This window comes from Gopherus flavomarginatus, chromosome 2, assembly GCF_025201925.1.
Source record: "Gopherus flavomarginatus isolate rGopFla2 chromosome 2, rGopFla2.mat.asm, whole genome shotgun sequence".
Taxonomy (NCBI): Eukaryota; Metazoa; Chordata; order Testudines; family Testudinidae; genus Gopherus; species Gopherus flavomarginatus.
Window position 1 is genome coordinate 151528012 of NC_066618.1, and position 23071 is coordinate 151551082.

At 43.3% G+C, this 23071-nt stretch overlaps 1 protein-coding gene across 1 annotated transcript; it reads right to left on the reverse strand.

Annotated features, from left to right (window-relative positions):
- Window positions 1-3308: 3308 nt before the first annotated feature.
- Window positions 3309-21718, reverse strand: LOC127043623 (histone H2A.V). Its single transcript, XM_050937617.1, has 5 exons — window positions 21584-21718; window positions 9020-9097; window positions 7816-7929; window positions 5003-5132; window positions 3309-3640 (listed from the first exon to the last, which is right to left on the reverse strand). The coding sequence occupies exons 1-5, from the start codon at window positions 21584-21586 to the stop codon at window positions 3579-3581; spliced, it is 387 nt and encodes a 128-aa protein (XP_050793574.1). The 5' UTR covers window positions 21587-21718; the 3' UTR covers window positions 3309-3578.
- Window positions 21719-23071: the final 1353 nt, after the last annotated feature.

Below are 23071 nucleotides of genomic sequence, written 5' to 3' on the forward strand. Positions count from 1 at the left end.
AGCCCATGGGTGGGCACATTTCACACCCCTCCCCTCCTCTTGTTACATAAACTCAGAGCACAGCCTCATCACTCTAGTACTGAAGTATGCCCCTGCCAGCACGCCTAGCATGAGTGTTAACAGTGCCAGACCCCTGTCCTGCATGGGGTTTGAGCCATCAAAGATCCAGCTGCCTTGCACTAGGTAGGAGCAAACAGAGAAGCCCCAGAACAGCCCATGGAGGTCACAAGGCTATGCACACAACTTCACACCCAGCCTGTACCTTAGTTCAGCTCCTGCGGTCCCCTCCCACAGGGTAACAAAGGTGACTGTCTTTTTATTCCTGTATCCCACTGAATGTCAGTGCTCTAACTTTGCCAGACAAAGGCTTTGTCATGGGTCTGCAGCACATGTCAGGGAGACCCAGCTGAACGGAGGCAGTGGCAGTGCTGGCACTAAGGATGGCTGCTGCCAGCTGAACATGGATTAAGTTTGCTGAGATTTTTTTAATTGGGTACAACACACACTAGGGAAATGGTGTCTACATTGTTGGGGTGGTTTGTTCCCCCAACCAGTTCACAGTAATAAGGCACAGAATTGAGTCCTGAGCAAAAATCTCAGAGTCAAATTCCAATTTAGGTCTTTGCTCTGTAATAGAAAAGAGGAAAGTTCTTCCCCTCCACCCAAAGCTTTGAAATAAGAAAACTTTCCCTCTAAAAATATATATTTTTGAATGGAAAATGTAGTTAAAATTCTTCCACTGATGGGGTTAGATCCAATACATGCCACTGGCAGGAGTGTGAGGATTTACCACCCTGCCCACCGCCCCAAACATCCTGTTACGTAACTGCCAGACCAGACATGAGACTGCAGATGGTTATTCCCAGACTGAACACTTCCAATGTCAATTTCCAGGTTTGACCTGAATGGACATTACCATGCTGAGCACCTTCCCCAGGAACCTGTAAGAGCTCCTTGCACTGAGGGCTAAGGATGGGCCTCTTGGAGGCAGCTATAAAGAGCCCTCTATCAAGTCTCCCTTCCCTATGTACATATTTTAGATTATGTTCAAGTCACTTCTTAACCCTCTCTTTGAAGAGTTATATAGCTCAGTCTCCTGGAGTCCCTCACTATAAGGCATGTTTTCCAACGCTTCAACAGTTCTCATGTCTCTCTTCTCAACCCTCTCCCATTTTTCAGCATCTTTTGTTAATTGTGGACACCAGAGCTGGACACAGTATTCCAGAAGCAACCCCAGTGCCAAATAATTTCACATTTTAGCTGTTTGATGCAAGAGCCCCATTTTCACTGTTCTAATCTCAGCAGCACTGTCTCAGAGGTTTAGAAAGCCAAACCATTTAGATAGAAGAGAGGAGGGGAACTAACTACTGGTATGTAGCATTTTCTGTTTATACAAGCATGGCAGACATAGGACCTTTAGAATTCTTCAGATTCAAAGCTTTGAAAAGAGGCCAATTCTACAGCAGGCTGAAAATAGTTAAACCAGTCTGATCAGCATTACAAGATACGCTAGTCTGCATATTTCACCACACCAAGCTATTTTGCCACAGTCCTTGCTGCTTTCATATTCAAACACAAAAAAGTCTCTCCTCAGATCTGACAGTGCTTGGTGCAGTGACAGTTCTCGTAAGTGAAACTCATTGTCATGGGGACGACTGGTAGATAAGTTGGTGGGTAAAAAAAATAAAACCTCTTTTTGAATTGAGAACTTATTTATGAATGCACAGATCTGTAATATTTTTCTGTTACAAAAAGTGATGGACTCAGAACTGTGCCAACATTAACAACATCCACCAGGTTGGACTTGTGCTATTAAAAAAAAAATCTGAAAGACAGAATCAGATGCTTTCAAGCAGCCATAAGGGGATGGAAATCAGAAACTAGTTAAATGACAGTTTACACTGTCAAAAAAAATTGCTCATTTAATCTCTGAAGCAGTAGGCAGAAGCAACAGATTTCAGCCCCATTTTCACCTCAGCATTTGCTCAGAAAGTGTTCTGAGGCAAGATGGTACTTGCTGTTAAAATAGTCTCCCTAACCAGAAGCTTTTGTTAACAGCAAGCACCTCTTGAACTATAGTACTCTTACCAGAACTAATGATTGCAGGTGAAGTGTCTTAAATGATGCTCAGAAGACCTAGCTTGAAACAAGTTGAGCACCACGAGTTGAGCACTTGAACTATGTCACTTATTTCAAAGGTGCTGAGCACATCTCACTCCCATTGCCTTGCATGAGAACTGCAGGTGATCAACACCTTGGGGGCAGGGGCGGGGAGGGGGAGAAAGAAAATCTGGCTACATTCTCTACCACCCCTCACCCCTTCTGAATAGGGTCTGATCAACCTGCACTTTGGCTAAAGAAAATGGGAGCTCTAGATACCTGTGAAAATCAAGGCATTGTGTTTCAGTATCTAAATCTACATTTGTTTAACTTTGGGTACCCAAATTCCAAACTGAAGATTTTACTCAGGAATGGCCTTGAGGCTTAGAAGAGAAGTGATGCAGACACCCATTTGATTTATCCACTGCACACTGGAAAGTAATTTGGATGCTGCCACTCTATTCTTTCTATTCTAACAGCTGAAATCACTTGCGGGTCGGGGAGAATCCCCACTACCACGATAAGCTGTTCCTCGTGGCTAAGAAAATAAGTACGTTTTTGTAAAAGAAATATGAAGAGTTATCACAGGTCTCTAGGACATGTGTTAATCCACACAAACTGCATATTTTAAATGAATAGAAAACGTATGTGTGATCTTTACTAGTGACAACTTAGTGACACTTAACAATGGAAAATGCATTCTAACCGTTGTAGTCAGCCCCTCCATTTACCTGTCAGCAGCAGTGCTAGCAGAGCTGCTATCAGAAACACAAGTCAAATAATTTCTTCCTGTAGATACTTGTGGTGTCCTCAGCTCTTGCAATGCAACTGGAACCCTGAATTCAGATCTTGGCAGGTAAGTGAGAGAATGATTTTTCAGCAACATTTAGTAAGTTAAAATTTAAGTAGCAAATCAATGTTGTCACTACTTTAAAGATAAATGCTATCACTGTTAAAGGGATTCCTATACTACAGGCCAATTCTTTTTTTTCCACACCATTAAAAGTTTACCAAGACTGCCCATGCCATTCAACAGGTTATATTACAAACCATCCAAGTGAAGTAGTCATGGACGCGGCTGATCTAAAGAGGGAAAGAGCTTTTGCCTGTATACCTAGTCCAGTGGAGTCTGAGGGAGCCAGCTTCACAGAGATGATGTGAAGTGTCTACCACATGATTTTTGCACCTGAACACCACATGAGAGCAAATTTTGTAAAAAATGGTTTATCAGTTCCATTTTTGTATAAAACACACGGGAGAAACCTAGCCAATCAACACACGAATTGCTGCCACATGACAAGATACTTTTTGTCAAACTTTGAATCTAAAGAACATACAAATGTTTTCTGATGTCTACAGTCAATTGTCTATGCTCTTCCATTTAACTATTTCTTAAAAAATTCCACATATCCCCATATTTCTTCTGTCCCAGTTACAGTACAATGACAGGGAGGAAGAGGGTTGGTTAAAACTCCTCTCTATGCAGTTTTCTGCTGTCCCTTCTTTCCAATCAGAGACTTATGGATGTGAGGGATTACACCTGCAAAGAGAACAATAGATTAGAATAGTGGTGCACAAGACATTTTTCAACAGAGGAAGTTCTGTTAGTTCAAAGTTTGTTCATTGCCTGAATGGCTAGAAAGCTTTCAGTGTTCTAAGTTTTCACCTTTTCTTGTTCAGCTATCCTAGAACTCCCCGATAATAATGCATGTTCTCCAGTTGTAATTTCATCCCACCCCAGTGGATCCCACCTTATTTCAATCAAAAGTTTGTTGATCCAACAGCCCATTTCTAAGCTGTAAAGCTAAAATGGAAGTTGTAAGGGTACATAAAACAGACATAATTAAGTTGCCCTATACTTACTCCTAAGGTTGATTACAGCGATGTCTGCAGGTAGAGCAGGGTGTAGAGCACAGACACTGCATGCTCAGCTAGCACAGGCATAATGGCAGTGTAGATAGGGAGGCACTGCTTAGGCAAATGGAGTACAGATATACCAGAACCTGAGAGTTTGTACCCAACACGGCTCTCTACATGCCCAAGTAGTGCCTTCCACATCTACACTACTATTTTTCTGCAGCTCACTGTCCTGCTGGCAGAGCCTTTCCCCATTGCAGTGAAAAGTTCAAGTAGCAAGAAAAGGCTCTGGCAGCTCCCCAAGCAGAGCCTTTTACTGCTATCGGTAGTTACAAGGGGCAGAGTGGACACAGCCTGCTTTTCACTGCAGCACATAGCTACATGTACCCCGCATGCCACCTGGCATATCCCACTTATCTCAACGGAACATCCACAAAGGCATGGATGCAGCAACAGAAGAGTTAAGTAGAACCATGCATTTAAGTCTCTCAAATTACTGCAGGCTATTTTGTACAGTATAGAATTACAATGAACTCAACATCGTTATTACACGATATATGAAGAGCATGTCTGTGAAGCTTAGTCCTCTTCCTACCTAAACTACCTCATACAGCCCAGTTCTACCTGTAAGGAAAGTTCCAGTAAAGTAGTAAGGGTTATAAAGAGGGAGGGTGGACAGAAGCTGCAATCCTAGGATCTTTAATAAAAGTGAAACAAATCCAGATTTCCCTCAATTTACAGTTACTTTAAGTTTAATGCTCATGGAAGGGGCTGAGTGGATTATCCACACAGTATGCACTACAAGAAGAGTAATTCAGTGGCCCATCCAGTCCTCTTTCTCTGAGACTGCCAAATTTCAATTGCTATGATGTTTTAGATGGAAACAGATACAAATCTGGCCAGAAAGTCTGCCATTATTGAGCTATGTGAAGTACTGAAACAGAAGAAATTAAAGTAACGTTAACTTATTGTCTGTTACCTTCCTTGCAGCTGGCCGTACACTTTTGTATCAACCCAGTCAGTTATGAAACCCAGCTATACATACCTCCACCAGCAATGGTAGCTTTAATAAGGGAATCCAACTCTTCATCCCCACGAATAGCAAGCTGCAAGTGACGAGGAGTGATACGCTTTACTTTGAGATCCTTGGAGGCATTACCTGCCAATTCCAGCACCTGACAAATTAGGAGGCTATTTTAGTAAGAGTTAGACCTGTTAAAGTTTACAGAAAGCAAGACATGGTGTCAGCTGGAACATGAAATCATGAACAACTCTCAATTAAGTACCTACATGATGCACATTACTGCAGTATGCAAGTGCCTCAATATCTAATGTATTTATCTTCATAACACCCCTGAGCAGTAGGGCAGTGCTACTATCCTCATTTTACAGATGGGAAAATGAGGCACAGAGACACTAACCAATTTGACCATGGTCACAAAGGGAGTTTGTGGTAGAGCAGGGAATCGAATCCAGGTCTCCCAAGTCGTAAGCTAGCACTGTAGCCACTGGACCTTCCTTCCTCTAACCATTCATTGATTCCCAGCTCTACCAGAGGCTTCCTGTGTGACCTCTGACACTTGTGATTACTTAAAATTTTACACCTTATTCCAGTCTGAATTTGTCTAGCTTCAACTTCCAGCCATTGGACTGTGTTGTCTGCTAGACTGAGGAGCCCATTATGAAATATTTGTTTCCCATGTAGGTACTTACAAGCTGCAATCAATTCAATCCTTAACCTTCTTTGTTAAACTAAATAGTTTGAGCTCAAGTGTGTCACTATAAAGCATGTTTTCTAATCCTTTCAATCAATCATTCTCATAGGTCTTATCTGAACCCTCTCATTTATCAACATATTCCTGGACACAGTATTCCAGCTTCAGTAGCACCAGTGCCAAGTGCAGAGGTAAAAGAATCTACTCCTACTTGAAATTTCCTTGTTTATGGATTGCTTTAGCCCTTTTGGCCACAGCATTACACTGGAAGCTCATATTCAAGTCCACCATGACCCCCAAATCTTTTTCCAGTGTCATTGCTTCCCAGGATAGAGTCCCTCATCTTGCAAATATGGCCTACATTCTTTGTTCATGGCACCCACTCACTGTTTAGTTACAATCAAAAGCCTATTCTGGACAAACAAGGTATACCTAGGATGGCCTGCCTTTAATATAAGTGGCCTTCATCTATTAGTTATAGATTTAAAGGTCCACTTGTCTTTTACCCAGTTATCCAGTGTATTTTTGCAGCTGACATAGCTTACCAGATTGATCTGCTTAGTCAGTTTCACTTTTGAGCTCTTGTACAGCATCACAAAGCTGCACAAACAAGGGGATACAAGTTCAAAAATCCTCTGTGTTGAAATGAAGTTTATTAGGTTTTTACAAAAGAAGCTGAAGTTTATGGGTCTAAACAGATTTTCCAATAGTTTAATCAACTCTTTGTATCTACAGAGTAATGCATTAGCTATCACCCAGCTTAACCAACTGGAGGAAAGAAACCCCCAACTATTGTCATTTAGATTTTAATATTGCCATGCTGCTTGGTTTCTACCACATACATTTGGAAGAATATTTGAGAGAGAAACTATTTGCTGCTATTTGTTTAATTTATTAGGATAAATCAAGTTAAAGTTTAACAGAGAGGAAAACTGAACGCAATGAAGGTCTAAGCCAGGGGTCTCAAACTCAAATGACCACGAGGGCCACATGAGGACTAGTTCATTGGCCCAACGGCCGCACTGATACACACCCCCTCGCTGCCCCCACTCCACCCCTTCCATGAGGCCCTGCCTCTTCCCACCCCTACTCCGCCCCCTCCTTGCCCCCAGAGGGTGCATGAGGGGTGTGGCAGGGGCTCAGGGCAGGGAGCTGAGGTGCAGGAGAGGGCTGGGGTTCAGGCAGGGGGCTCAGGGCAGGGGATTGGGGTGCAGCAGGGGGCTCAGGGAACGGGGTTAGGGTGCAGGCAGGGGGCTCACAGCAGGGAGTTGGGGTACAGGAGGGCTTCGGGGTGTCAGCGGCGCACACCAGGCCAGGGCAGGCTGCTGGCCCTGGCCCCGCTCTGGGAAGTAGCTGAAGCCATGTCCCTGTGGCCCCTGGAGGAGGGGGACGTAGGGCTCTGCACGCTGCTTGCTGTGCCTCCAGTTACCTCCCCGAAGCTCCCATTGGCCACGGTTCCCCATTCCCGGCCAATGGGAGCTGGGGGGAGGGGGAGGCGGTGGCACAGTGCCTGGAAGCCAGGACAACACATGGACAGAGCCCTCTGCTTCTCTCTCCCCACCACCTGGCCGCAAGGACATGATGCCAGCCACTTCAGGGAGCGGAGTGGGGCTTGAGGGGGCCAATCCTGTGGCTGTAGTCTGCCCACCCTGGCCTGGAGGTAGCCCAGAGGGGGAAGGGGGTGAGAGGTATGGGCCGCAGGAAATAGCCCTTCGGGCCGCGTGTTTGAGACCCCTGGTCTAAATGCTATGTGCTCTGCAAAACAAAAGCTGGGATAATCATTCCTATCACATTTAGGACAAACGGAATTACAAATATCTTTCTTTTGGTATCCAAACAATGCTGCATTTCGGTGTCAGCAGCTTCCAATACTTACATCCCACTTGTCTTCAACATATTTATTTGGGTAGCTATTCAGAGCTACCAAGAATATATTTAGTTTCTTATAATAGCGGGCAAATTTAATCGTAGACACTTCTCCGATCTTTCTGCTCATCTGACTGGATGTTTGTTCTCCATAGGTTTGGAAACATGAGCATGCAAAATAAGGAGGACTATAGAGAGACAGAAATATATCCACCTCCCTAGCTCTCTGTTCTGTTATGTACAATGTGGTTTTAACAGTGGTTACTTCAAAACCTACCTCAGCAGTGAGATACTCAAGAATTGCAGCACTGTACACTGCAGCAGTAGCACCAACTCGCCCATGACTCGTAGTGCGAGTCTTCAAGTGTCTGTGGATTCGACCCACTGGGAACTGAAGACGAAACATTTGTTAGGCATCTGAGATCAAAGTCTATGCTGAAGCACTAAATTCTTGCCTAAAGTTGATTAATGTCTATAATAATCTGGTGTAAGAAATGTAAATGGAGTAAAAACTTACTGAAGTAGAATACTGGATTAACCCCCACAGTGAATACAAATAAATGGCGAGCTTATTTTCAATGGGGCTGGCAAGTTTTACATCTCTAAATTTTCCTCAACAGGGACACCTCTGAAAAGTATGTTAGTTTGAAGTCAGGAAAAGTTACACGGCTTTTACATACTAGTCAGTCAAGTGTCAAATCACACACAGGGTTTGTGTTGTAAGAAGCCAAAACTTTTTAAGCAGCAGATCTGTAGTACTAAAGAGATTACACTGTGTACTGTCAGATCAACAGAATAATTTACATAAGCCACGTGACAGAAGAGCATTCATTGACTACTGCCAGAACTGCCTGAATTCACTCTACAACCAAGGAAGTTCCAATACAGAAAGTTACATTTTACAACTAAGGTTTTGGTCACATGGTGGGAGTGAACTTTAAACGGTCCTATGCAGGCATACGAACTTATTGAATGGGCACAGCAGACTGTTTGGACTTATATATAGTGCTGTGTTTCCAAAGCACTCTGGAAGTATCCAAGTTAATCCCCACAACCCTGAAAGGCTGTTAAGTAACAGCAAAACATTAATACGATAGCCAAGAATTGACACAAGTACTATTTGGGGCAAACACCACATTCAAGGCTTTTAAAGAAGTCCAATCAATCATTGCATTTAGTTACAAATTGTAATAAATACCAAAAAATTCAAAGTAATAGGAATTATAAAATTTAACTCATGTTAGAGGGTCAGAGTAGCAGGTGAAAGCACATCTGTAGGAGCCAGCAGAAGCCTTAGCATTTGATTTTGTACTTAAAGTAGTCATGCAAAATTTCACAATAAAGCTAGAAGTGCATTTCCATTTTCCTTCCACCTCCCCTCCCCCAAACCTGCTCCACAAAAATGAAAGTTACTTAACAAGATTAACTATTGCATTCAAACTGTGAACACTAAAGCAATACATGATTTCGCACCACTTTACCTGCAGTCCTGCTCTTTGTGAGCGAGAAACTGCCTTCGCCTTGGCCTTTCCACTGTCCTTTCCAGCCTTGCCACCAGCCTGAATAAGAGAGCAATATTAAGAATTAAGAAAGCAAGCCGATGGACAGAGAAGAAAAATCTGCACTGCTTCAACTTACCTCCACCATCACACTTAAGAATCCAGGAGTCTTACCTCTTCTGCTCAAACTTGGAAAAATTTATCCCAAAAAGGAATACGGAACATCTCTCAGTGGTTTAAGCATTGGCCTGCTAAACCCAGGGTTGTGAGTTCAATCCTTGGGAGTGGGGCCATTTAGGGATCTGGGACAAAAATCTGTCTAGGGATTGGTCCTGCTTTGAGCAGGGGGTTGGACTAGATGACCTCCTGAGGTCCCTTCCAACCCTGATATTCTAGGATTCTTTAAAACAAGTCACTTTTGTACACAGCAGTTGGATATACAATGTCTCGAGAGAAACTCCCAAATATACTTCACTGTGAACTTTCCTCAAGCATCAAGAGTTCTCTATAGTAAAATACATGAGCATGAAGGCTTGACTATTTAGTTGCATCTAACTTTTCAGGTCTGCAGCTGCTTAAAAATGTTTACATAAGAAGCTGTAACCAAACCCACCCAATATATATATTCCTTTCACGCCAGTTTTCTTAAGATCTCATGACTGCTTCATGCTAGAGCCAGAAAAATTTGAGAACACAGCCATGCTTTTCAAAAGTCGGTATTTGTGCTGATATAACAGTTTGTTAGCAGACCAGAATCTTAAGCAATTCTATTTCAATTCTAATTTTCCACAATGAATTTTCATGAATTAGCTGATCACCTAATGGATATTCTTACCTGAACTATTTTATTCGTCTGAATAGGTTAATTTATCTGACAATTCCAAGAAATCTAGAAACTAACCCCATCCCCGCCGGTTTTAGTTATACCAAACTGCCAGGCTCACCATGCAATTATGTTGATAAATTACCTAAAGCATAGAAGCTGGGGAGAGGGTGAAAATTCATAGATTCCAAGGCCACAAGGGACCACTGTGATCATTTAGTCTGAGCTCCTATTAAGAGGTTGTAGAACTTCCTCAAAAATTCCTAGAGCATAGAGACACTCATGGGTTATGCAAACATGGCTTATGGAAATCCAGACTTATGGAAAAAGTTCTGTAAGCTCCCCCTTCCCCCCCCACGTAACTGTAGGAGATGTTCCCGACTTATGCAAAATTCGACTTACGCAAGGCATTCCAAAACGGATTGCTTGCTTAAGTTGGGGAGCTTCTGCATCTTAATTTAAAAATAGTTTGTGATGGTCAATCCATCACAACCTTGACAAGTTGTTCCAATGATTAATTGCTCTTAGTTAAAAATTTACGCCTTATTTCCAATCTGTATGTCTAGCTTCAACTTCCAGCCATTGGATCGTGTTAGACCTTTCTCTGCTACACTGAAGAGCCTGTTATCAAATATTTGTTTCCCATGTAGGTACTTACAGACTAATCAAGTCACACCTTAACCTTCTCTTTGTAAACTAAGTAGATTGAGCTCCTTGAGTCTATCACTATGAAGCATGTTTTCTAATCCTTTAATCATTCTCATGGCTCTTCTTTAACCGCTCTCCAATTTACCTCCTTGAATTGTGCACATTAAAGCTGAATAAAGTATACCATAAGTATAACCTCTCTACTCCTACTTGAGATTCCCCGGATTAGCCCTTTTGGTCACAGCATAGGACTGGAAGTAGATTATCCACCACAAACACTAAATTTTTTCAGATACTACTTCCTATGGTACAGTCCCCTTACTTAAAAAGTATGGTCTATGTCTTTTGTTCCTAGATGTATACATTTACATTTAGATATTAAAAAGCCCATTGTTTGCTTGCACCCGTCTTACAGAATTGTCTGGATTGCTTGGTATCTTCATTGTTTACCACTCTCCCAAACTGTCATCTGAAAGCTTTATCAGGGATGATGATTTTTTGTTTTCTTCCATGGCATTAATAAAAAATGTTAATAGCATAGGGCCAAGAACTGATACCTGCAGGATCTTACTAGAACAGTGAATCTCAAACTTCTGTACTGGTGACCCCTTTCACATAGAAAGCCTCTGAGTACAACCCCCCCCCCCCTTATAAATTAAGAACACCTTTAAATATATGTAACACCATTATAAATGCTGGAGGCATAGCGGGGTTTAGGGTGGAGGATGACAGCTCACGACCCGAGGGGTCCTGACCCCCAGTTTGAGAACCCCTGCACTAGAAACACATCTGTACAGTGATAAATACCCATATGAGAGAAGGTGCATCTCCCACCCCTGCACACACCACATGTGGCCAGATGTTAACCTTTGGCCCTGTCAACACTGGTTCTCCACTTGTGAGGTAACTCCCTTCTCTTCATGTGTCACTATATAATGCCTGTATCTGTAATTTTCACTCCATGCATCTGAAGAAGTGATGTTTTTTACCCACAAAAGCTTATGCCCAAATAAATCTGGTAGTCTTTAAGATACCACCGGACTCCTTGTTCTTTTTAGCAGTCATCCAACCCCATTAAAATAATGCTTTCTTCTGCCAATGCTGTGAACTAGTAGTGAGGATGCAGTGCGGCCTACTGGATAGAGAACTGGACTGGGTCTCCAGACAGGAGACAAGGTTCTATTTCTGCTCTGCCACTGGCCTAGTGGGTGACTATGGGCAAATCATTTCACCTCTGTGCCTGAGTTTAGCCATCTGTAAAATGGAGATGATGTTTACCTCTTTTATAAAGTGCTTTGAGATCGACTGATAAAGATAAAGATAACGTATTATTGTGCTGAAAGAGTAGTTTTGATATTTCTGGATCTTTTGGAAAGCAATGAACATGCAGCTTTCAATTCACTTACTATTTCCCTACTCCTCAATTAAGCCAGTTTTCAAAACAGGAACACTGTTTCCACTTAAAGAAAAATATCTACCTCCACACTAAGGAAACCCACTACATAACCATCTTTAGCTTTCAACAGCAGCTAAGATAAATGAAGGCATTAAACAATGTATATCCTCAAATTTAGTGTAATCCTCCCCAAAACAGACTTGCCTATTAGTGTAAAGTGTCATCACATCAACTTGCACATGACTGGTAGACTGCCTGATAACTGTCCAAAATTTCAGCCACTTCTTTTGCTCCCAACACTGAATTACTAAATAAAAAGGTACTTACTACCTGCCAGGGAAAACTATTGTCTTGACATAGTCCCATCTCTCTCAGACCCAATTATGAGGTATGGAGTGCAACATTTCCTTCCCTTTAATATATTTGGGCAGTTTCGCCGTTTCTTTCAATGAGACATCACTAACCAGAAATCTAAGCAAGCTTTAAGTATCTGAACCCTATATCTGCCCCAACTTTCCTTGCCAATTTACATTAAAAAATAAAAATAAAAAATAAAAATCATTACCCCTACTGTTCAGTCTTCACAAAGTGTTGTCAAATGCATACAAGTAAATAGATGGAAAAATTGCGTGTCCTCACCCACCCCGTTTTTCAGCTACAATCTCCAATACTACTTGTAACATTAGTAGGTAAAAAGATTTCAAACAGAAGTATGATTTTTAAGTTGTGTCCCTTTAAGACTAGTCCGCCTACTTTTACTTCCTTATAAAATGCTTGATACATTTTTATTTCCTGTTGCCACCCAACAGTTCCATTATTTTTCAGAAGGTGGAAACATTTAAAAAATGCAGGGCAGGGTTTGTGCATAATAAACTACTTGCACAGCTGCAGTTTAGATGACTATATCAGCTTTATCTACTCAAGATGGGGGAAGGGAGAAAAAAGAATCACAGATGACTTTGTATATTGATGTATTAATCCTCGAGTCCCACTTGCTATTATCAGAAAAAATGAGTAACAGAACAGAATGTTCTTTCAGGGAGATTTATAGGAAAGATACAAGTGAATTTGCTATTTGGGACTACAGATTGCAAGGATTACTCATCACCACCCTAAGATAGTAAAGTTAGGGTTAGGGAAACTGGGGAATCCCCCTAAACTAGGCTTTTAATAGAAACACCCCTGAAACTTTAACATGCAATGAAGTCCACTGCCCCATAATTAGTGTGATTTCCCTTTGATCTCATCTCTTCACATACATACACATTGCATTTGTCATAACATATATAAAAAATCTGAACTCTCCTTTTCTGCGAGATGCACAACATTTTGGGGCTATTAAGAAGTGAACGAGGGGATTTACAAGTTTCCCCACAAACTCCTAAAGAAAACTAAATTAAGACTTCCACACACATGGACTCAAGTGACAATGGAAGAAATTGTGGAGTCAGTTAATAACTGAAGATAGGACTGGATAGAATGTTTCCTGACTAGGAATTGCTCAGTACCAACCAGCCAAAAATCTAAACCATTCAGAAATACTAAGTTACGCTAAAATTGGGAAGATTGCAGCTGGCCCAGAGTTTCCATTGGCACTGTACCACATTACCACAGTGAGGAAACAGCTTCACAATGAATTAAAGAAGAGAACAGGGACATTATGAAACCTTATTGTACTGGGGGTAATCGTAGCTATCTGAAAGTGGCACTCAGGTCAGACCACCCTCCACTTCACAGTACGGCTTGAAGGTTCTGATTAGGCTACTTCTCAAAGACGACTAAGGAATACAGATGGAGTTAAAAAACTGGATAACATTTTCCATTCAACAGTCCACATCCACAGAGGAAGAGAGAGCTCCCTGACCAAGACAGAGCTTCAAGTTGAAAAAGCTAATGTCTATATTAAAGGGTCATTACCAACTTGAAATCTAGCCTATTTAAGAAATTGTTAAAAGTCCCCCCCACCCACTAATTTTTGATACTTAAAAATATTTTTCACACACATGAACAGGAAAGAAAAAACCCTACATAAACAAGGGAAAAAGAAACAAAGGAAAATAGTAAAAGTGACTAGACAACAAAACTTGGACAAATGTGGTGGTGGTTTTATTTTTTTTTTTTTTAAACTGATGTTATCTAGATATCTTGGGTACTTATATGGCCCAATTATCTCTGTGAGCCTCACAATTGTTAATGTATTTATGAGGTAGCAAAGTACTATTCTCCTCATTTTACAGATTGGGAATAATGGCACAGAGAGATTAAGTGACTGTCAGAGGTCACACAGGAAGCCTCTGGTAGAGCTGGGAACTGAACCATGGTCTCCAGAGACCTAAGCTAGTGTCCTAACTAGTGGGCTAATCCGTCTCTTCCTTTAAAGAATTGTATCCTGCTCAAGCAGAGATCTCTTGGAGACAAAACATAATCAACACAACAATGGCTTACATTAAACATGCATCCTATTATAGTGATTAACATGTGAAAAGCACCACTGTTTAAGCAAGTGCAAAGTCTTCACACCTGTGTATAGTAATTTGGTAGTTTAACATTTAAAATACGTACCTGCTCCAGATGTTACAGTGTTACACAAGTTAAGCTAGTTTAAAGACTGCAAAGGTTAAGAAGAGAAGCTGTTTTCAGAAACTCATTTGAGCCACTGTTGCCACACATATGCATTGTATGTTAGGCCACGTCTATGCTACCAGCACTTTGGTGATACAGCTATACCACCAAAGCACTCTTAACATGTATGCTGTTTAAGAACATAAGAATGACTATTCTTGGTCAGACCAATGGTTCATCAAGCCCAGTATCCAGTCTTCCGACAGTGCTCGGTGCCAGTGCTTCAAAGGACTATTATCGAGTAATCCATCCTGTCATCCACTCCCAGCTTCTGGCCATCACTGGTTCAGAGACACACGGAACATGGGTCCTATCCTGGCTAATAGTCACTGATGGACCTACCCTCCTTGAACTTATCTAATTCTTTTTTGAACCCAAGTTATATTTCGGTCTTCAAAACATCCTCTGGCAGAGTTCCACAAGTTGTGCATTGTGCGAAGTACTTTCTTATGTTTGTTGTAAACCTGTTGCCTATTAATTTCATTGGTTGACACCTGTTCTTGTGTTATGTGAAGGGATAAATCACACTTCCCTATTCACTTTCTCCACACCATTCATGATTTTATAGACTTCTATTGTATCCCCTCCCCCCTTAGTAGTTTCTTTTCTAAGCTGAACAGTCCCAGTTTTTCTTAACTCTCCTCGTATGGATGCTGTTCCATACTCCTAATTATTTTTGCTGACCTTCTCTGTACCTTTTCCAATTCTAATATAACTTTTGAGATGAGGGCCCAGATACGCACACAGTATTCAAATATGAATAGACCATGGATTTATATGGTTGCATGATGATATTTCTCTATCCCTTTCCTAACGGTTGCTAATATTGTTAGCTTTTTTGACTGCCACTGCACACTGAGCAGGTGTTTTCAGAGGACTATCCACGATGAGTCCAAGATCTCTTTCTTGAATGGTAACAGCTAATTTAGACCCCATCACTTTGTATGTACAGTCAGGATGTTTTCCAACGTACATCATTTTGCATTTATCAAGATAAAAATGTCATTGCCATTTTGTTTCCTAGTCACCCAGTTTTGTGAGATCCTTTTGTAAGTCTCTGCAGTCAGCTTTGGACATAACTATCTTGAGTGATTTTGTATCATCTGCAAGCTTTTCCAACCCCTTTTTTCAGATAAAAAATGAATAAGCACAACAGCATTTGTCCCAGTACAAATCTTGGGGAGACCCTGCTATTTACCTCTCAGCTGTGAAAACAGACCATTTATTCCTATCCTTTGTTTTAACCAGATCCATGAGAGGACCTTCTCTCTTAGCCCATGACTTCTTACTTTGTTTAAGCGTCTTTGGTGAGAGACCTTGTCAAAGACTTTCTGAAAGTCCAAGTATACTACATCTGCTGGATCACTCACATCCATATACTTGCTGACAAACTCAAACAATTGCAACCGATTAGTGAGGTATGATTTCCCTTGACAAAAGCCATGTTGACTCTTCCCCAACATACCATGTTCATCTATATGTCTGATCATTCCATTCTTTAATACAGTTCAGCCAATTAGCTTGGTACTGAACTTAGGCTTACCAGCCTATACTTGTCAGCACCACCTCTGGAGCCTCTTTAAAAAAGAAAAATCAGCATTACAGTAGCTATCCTCCAGTCTCCTGGTACAGAGGCTGATTTGTGTAACTTATTGCTTAACACAAGCAGTAGTCCTGCAATTTTATATCCAAGTCTTTCAGAACTTAGGGTGAATATCATCTAATCCTGGTGACATATTATTGTTTTATCAATTTCTTCCAAAACTACTGACAGTTCAGTCTGGGACATTTCCTCAGAACTGTCACCTAAAAAGAATGGCTCAGATGTGGGAAACTCCCAAACATCCTCTGTTGCGAAGACTGGTGCAAAGAATTTATTTAGCTTCTCCACAACAGCCTTGTCTTCCTTGAGTGCTCCTTCAGCTTATACTGGAAAGATTGCTTTTGCCTGCACAACTTATTCCAGGCCCCACCCACAAGAACAAAATAAATTATATCAGCAAAGGTGTAATTTTGCCAGCACACTATGTCAGTGAGAGATCACAACCCTTCATACCCCTGACCAACATAGCTGTGCCAACAAGCGTTTAGTATAGTCCTGACCTATTTTACTATAGAAGAGGACAAATGTATACAAAAATCAATAAGGTTTTCAGAGGGTCACTGCTCTCTAATCCTGACCCCTAGTCATTCTTCTGGCAAAGAATGACTAAATGAGGCTTTGTTCCAAAACACAGTTCTATCCATTAAAGAAAAAGGCCACTGATTATAAATTGTCTAAGTTAGCTATCCAAATGACAACATTTTCAAAACAGTTTACCTGTCACAGATTTGGCATTTACATGCCTGTGAAGGGGGCTGTTTTTGGTTCAATATCAGGTAGTACTGAGTCAGCTTTACCACTAGAAATCAAAATTTCAAAAGTTTGTTGTAAGACTTCTTCGTTAATCTTTTGAAACCAATTTCTGCTGCTTTCTAGTAGAAAAGCTTAACCTCTATCCTAGTTTTCATAAAATTGTCAAGATGGCAGGTTCTTGTCTGCTCATTAGTGTGAACTTATAGCAGGGCAGTTACCCCTCTCCAGAGAGAAAAGGCTAGGTTGACTGGGGAAGCAGCCACAGCTGGGCCCACACCCCAATCAGGCCACTCCTGACCCTGTTATAAGGGCTCAGGGATAAGCTGGGTCAATCTCTCTCTAGCTGTGGAGAGGAAAGAGTACTTGGAGTGGAGCGGGGTGGGGGAAAAGCCAGAGGAGCTGGGGCGCTCCAGCCTGGCAACTCCCTGGGCTGAGGCCTTGGTAAAGGCCTATGCAGGTATTTGGACTGGGAGGTGCAACTCAGAGATAGGCAGAGGGTACAACCTCCTTGCTAATGATGAGTGGCCATGACACACTGCAGTTTGCCCCAGTGAGCAGCAGGTGGTTGGTGATGACTGGCAGTAGCCACTGAGGGAAGGTGGGTGAGAGGGTTGGAGTTCCCCTGGGAGGGAAGACCTAGAGTGTGGTGGGGTACTGCTGAGGCAGCACTCCAAGGTAAAGGGCACAGAGGGCCAGTGGCAGGCGAGACGCCAGCCAGTAGGAGGTGCTCTGTATGCTGGAGATCTAATTCTCCAAATAGCCAGCAGGAGATGCTGCACCCATGAGTCTCACTTTGCTACAGTACTATATTTGACAGGTGAAGCCAACTTGTCAAAAAAATCCACTAGGTCATTCTGAATACATCCCCTACCATCTGACATTTTGGAGACCATTGCTCTAAACACTTTTTGATCGTGTACCCCATCAGTTAAAAAAAAATTGAGTATGCACCCCCTGCTGTGCCGCAGGGCTGGCTCTACCATTGCCACCCCAAGTGTGTAAAAAAAAAAGCGCTCAGACACCCGCCAGAACTGCTGAGCACACAAAAAAGGTTGCCCAAACTGTCACACACCGCAAAGGATCCTTTTGTGCACTCCACTTCAGAGGCCACTGGTTTAGGGCACAAATAAGACTTCACCACCCATCTATCTTGGGCTACACTTTGCATGACCACTACGTTAAGTGCCATAAGTCTTCCCTCTCTGGTAGCATCCAGAGGGATTATTTCAGTCAGCTCCTTTAGCTACAAGATTTATCCTACTCACCATAGGTGCTCAAATGGCACACTCGATTTGGAATGGACATGAGGGGGTTGAAACTTTGCAGAAGTTAAAGACATACAATAACTTTGAGGAATAAGACTAAGATATAATACTTCTACTCAGGTCTTGCAGTTTCTGAGCAGGACAATAATTTGTCTAAAAAGTCTCTTGCTTCATCAGTGAAGCTGCATTTAAGAAGCCCAACCAAGGGGCAAGCAAACTGTCTATGCTCTGCTGGGTCTCCGAGTGCCAATGCACAGCAGGGATTCAGGAGCACAGCTGATAGTTCCACCTCTATATTTAGTGGCAGAGAGTATGTAATAACTATAGAGCTGTTCTATCAAGATGAGTACATCACCTGGTTGCTGAAGTTGTCCATGAGGATTTGAATCTCAGGCAGTTAAGTCACACCTCCATCACTCAAAGTTGCCTGCAGAATCAAGGTAACTACCACATTGGTCCAAGTTTTCTTCACAATCATAGTGAGACTTTAGATTTAAAAAAAAAGTAATTTCTACAGAAGCATCATTTTTCTCAAAGGAAATCTCACTATATACCACAGGTAAGCAAATGCTTGAGCAGGACTTGGCCTACCTTAGTAATTTACATTTTACAATTAAAACAGTTCTTTATACTGACATTTTCCTTTAGTATAGGTTGCAAGCCAAGCTTGCTGTTACCATACCCACAGCCCAGGAGCAATGACTTGGAAAGTAACCTGGGTACTAAGCATAAGTGACTATTACTACCATTAGGCTAATTTAAAGTACTTTGATGGTGGAATTCAAGAGGACTAATGATATTTTCCTATTCAGGAGAGCAAAAAGACTCTTTTGGATTTAGAAATTTACATTTTTCTTGCAATTTTAATAGTTGTAATATGGTTTAATTTAAGCAAGAAACATCTCCTGTGCAGGATCACTACTCAGCACAACTCTGGAAATGTTTGCTGACTGAAGCGGATGTTGTAGCAGAGACAGACCAGTGTGGTGTTGTGTCCCCTCCTTCTCCCCTCTCCCCACCTCTTTCAACTCAAGAAAGTTTGGTTTAAAAGAATTTTCAACTATTATGCGTTGTTTTAGTAGATTCCACATTTTACCTGCACAGCCATATTCTAGCATTTAAAGGGGAGGGAAGAGAAAAGAAAGCAATCAAACTTTAGCCCTAATCTTATGACAACTACTTTAAGTCTCAGAATGAGTCATTTGAGTGTTTTATTTCTGCTTTTATACATTTTGAAGAAGTGGAAGAGTCTCAGTACTAAGTGTTCTTTTCTTAAGCAATAAATCTAGATCTTCAGTCTTTTCTAACCACCATTCTAAACTTCCTTTTGTTATTTAGGCACTGCCATGGGTGAAGTTTGATGTGCAATAAATATTTGTGTCTTGTGACACTATGGGGCTCTCTTACCCTATTGATGATATGGATTAAGTCCAAGATAAAGGACTAGGCAAATAAATATCAGAACTTCTGGAAAAATTCACTGGTTCCCAAAGATCAGTGGCCACCCCAAGGAAAGAAGCGTTTAAGTTAGGTAAATCCCTGTATTCTATTTATCACCACGATTATGCTAGTAGAAGATATTCCCAGAATATGCTGATACATTTAACCTGATGTTGTGTTTATAATATTGCTTGTTTATGATATAGTAGCAGTGCTTCACTTAATTTGAGAAGCAAATTTAAATATAATTTTGTTAATCATTTGCCAAGAACTAGGAGATGAGTTTCATGGACAGTTATTCAAGGATAATTTCTTAAACCTTGCAAAGCACTCCTACTTTAACCCTTACAATTACATCCCTTTGCTTTGGGTCAGGAAAGGCCATGTGCACAAAAGGGAAAATGCCCATAAAATACAGCCTGTAGAGAGATCCTTGTGACTATTTTGATTGATGATTAAATCTGCAATGAATTAAAAAAATGAATTTTCAGTTCTCAAGACAAAAGCAAAGTGCATTTTTTTATTTAAATAAGTCTATATAAGCCAGGTGCAGTTCTTGAGCTTCTGCAAATTTCCAATGTGATCTTGTTCAAAGTTTGGGTATTCCTGCCACAAGTGTGCAAAACCCTGTATAAGCATTAATGTTAATACTCCCATGAAGCTGGAAATACTATTCTCATTTTATGGATGTAGTTTCTGTGAGTTTGAAATCCAAGGGCACAAGTTCTCAACAGAATAGCCTTCCCTCACCATCCTGTACTCATTTCTCCAGATTCTGTACTACTCAATGGGGTTACAGCTGTCTTTAAGAGCCCTCACCGAACTGTAATTTGACAGTGAGAAGAGCCTCAGTGGAGTACAGAGTAGATCTTAACTCATGTCTAGAATTAAACTTGAATACTGTGGTTTAATAACTTTGAGCAATGACATTCTGCTTGCGCTATCTATTAAGGGGAAACACAGTCCCTGACCCATGGGTTTTACTATCTAAATAAATGACTTTTCTAGCATTACCTACTCCTATAAAGGGAGACAATTAACTGCAGAAGACACCTCCAAGAACCTCAACCCAGAAAAAGTTTCAGAGAAGTTACCTTAAGACTATTTACAACCAAACTATTTACTACTCCAGCCCCCTGTGGTAGAAAGCAAACTTTTTGAAAAACCATAACATGTATATGAGACTCAACTAAACTTTTTTAATGCAGTCACCCTCTTGAGTTGACTCTGCTCTCTGATCAGGCTTCCAGATGTGCAATTATTCATTCGCCTTTACACACATTGTGCAGCCGCAGCTTTCAAAGAGAGCAGCCATCGCTACTCTCTCAGGGGAGAGAATGATACAGAAATAAGCTTGGCCGAAGGTCCTTTTCTACCTTAAATTCCCTGCGTCTCACCTGTAGTTTTGAAAATCTTCAGATTACTTCCTACAGCCCCCTTAGAGCAGGGAGGGGGCAGCTACCACTTTACCAGCGCGGTCACAGCGGGTCACTGGCGAGCTTAGGCCCGGCACCTCCCCGTCCGGCCCCCGAGTGCCGGCTGCAGGGCTCGAGGGCAGCCAGGGGCACCGAGGGTGACGCAGCCCAGCGCGCGATCTGACAGCCGAGGGCAGAGCCGCTGCCTGGGGAGTCGCTAACCCGCCGTCCCGGGCCGGCGGCAGGAGCGCGTTCGCCCCCCGCCGGCCGGACTCTCACCCGCCCGCCGCAGGCAGCGCCCGGCCCAGCTGCTTTGGAGACACTTCCGCGGGACGCGGGCCTCACTCGCCCGCTTAGGAGTCCCGGGGCGATCGCGGCCCGAGGCAGCCGGGGTGGCTCGGCTGCCCCGCTCCCCACTGCGGGCAGGGGCCCCGCGCGGCCCCGCCACGGGAACTAGGGCAGGGGCGCCAGGTGCCCGCTCTCAGCGCTGCCGCTTGGGCAGAGTGCGCAGGCACCCGGCGCTTCCCGCCAACAGGAGCCCGGCCGGGTCGGCCGCCGGCCCCATCCCTCTGGCCCCTCACCATGGTTCCGCCGCTGCTGTGCGAGGTCCGGTCCCGATTCCGCCGCGCTAGAGCCGCCTTAGGAGCCGCGAGACAATAAACCGCCTAAGCGCGAGGAGGGAGCCTGGCCTGCCGCGGCCGCTCCAAGCCAATCAGGCCGCCCCATGCTAGTTTGAACCTCCCGCCCCGACCAATCCCACCATCGCTTCTTGCCTCCTCGGCTGGCTGGCCCCGCCCCGCGGCCCGTTTAACGGCTGTTTTTCCTTTGCACACGGCACGCAGGGGCGAGGGAAGTGCGGCCGAGGGGGCTCGGCGTGAGTGGGAGGAATGGGAGAGTGACGTGGCCAATGGCCAATAGTAGCAGCAAAACCGGCCTCGGAAGGCGGGGCTACACGAATGATTGCTCTCACCGCCAATGGAAAGAACAGAAAGTTTCCCGCCCATTCTCTCCCCTTCCCCCTACTTGTTTGTTTGCGCTCAGAAAAAATGGAGACGGGGGTTCCGGGCGGAGTCGCTTCTCCGGCTGCCCACGTAGGGGAGCACCAGTGCACCCCCCTATACACCCCTGCTTCCTGCAACGGGGACCGAACCCCCATCTCCTTCCTCCGCTGCCACGTGTTGGGGTAACCCCCAAGCCCCCCATCTACACCCGTCCCCCATTCAGTGGGGCATGCACCCATCCCCCACACCCGCAGCTGCCCCACAGTCTGCGTGATGGGGAACTTGCAGCCTCAATGCGTGTGACCTTCCTCCCCCATACAGAGGCCCCACACCTATCATCTCATGTATGCGGCAGCCCCCAAGATACCGTCCCGTCTACACAGGTGGGTGTCCTACCCCGACACAATTATTACATACTTGCATTACCTGAGCACTCAGAGGCCTCTCTCAGACGCTGGGCCCACAGTGCTGGGCACTGTACCTGTCTGAAGAAGACACACCTAGTCCATGCCCTCACCCCTCCTTCCCACAGTGGGGACTGAACCCCCATCTTCTCTCTCTGCTGCCATGAGATGGGGCACCCCCCATCTTCCCCGCTTCTCTCAGATGCTGGACCCTGTATGTGTCTGAAGAAGACACACCTAGTCCATGCCCTCACTGAGCTTCTCAGGAAAGACAAGTGCCATATAAAGGGTGGGGGCAGAGCAATACAATGACATTTGCACATTTCTGTTTGCTATCATTATTTACATTATGGTAACACCATCTAGAGGCCTCAGCTGGAATCAGGCCCCCACTATGCCAGGTGCTGTACAAACATGGTAAGACAGTTTCTGATCTAGGGAGCTGACAATAAATAAGACTGGGTGGGAGGAGAGGGGACTTGTCCAAGGCCAATGGTCAAGTCAGGAGTAGAACACGGATCTCCTGGTATCTAGTTTGTTGCTCTGCTCTGCTCATTGGATCACACTGCCACCAAGTTTCTTTTTATTAGGTGTGCCACCCTCACCCAGAAGGAGGCTCCCATCTTCTAGTATGTATCCTCTCCCCTAATATGACCCTCTCGAT

Coding starts and splice junctions, on each gene's coding strand:
- LOC127043623 (XM_050937617.1), bottom strand. Junction 7,930..9,019: donor CACAAAGAGCAGGACTGCAG/GTAAAGTGGTGC, acceptor TTTCGTCTTCAG/TTCCCAGTGGGTCGAATCCA. Junction 5,133..7,815: donor TTGAGTATCTCACTGCTGAG/GTAGGTTTTGAA, acceptor CTAATTTGTCAG/GTGCTGGAATTGGCAGGTAA.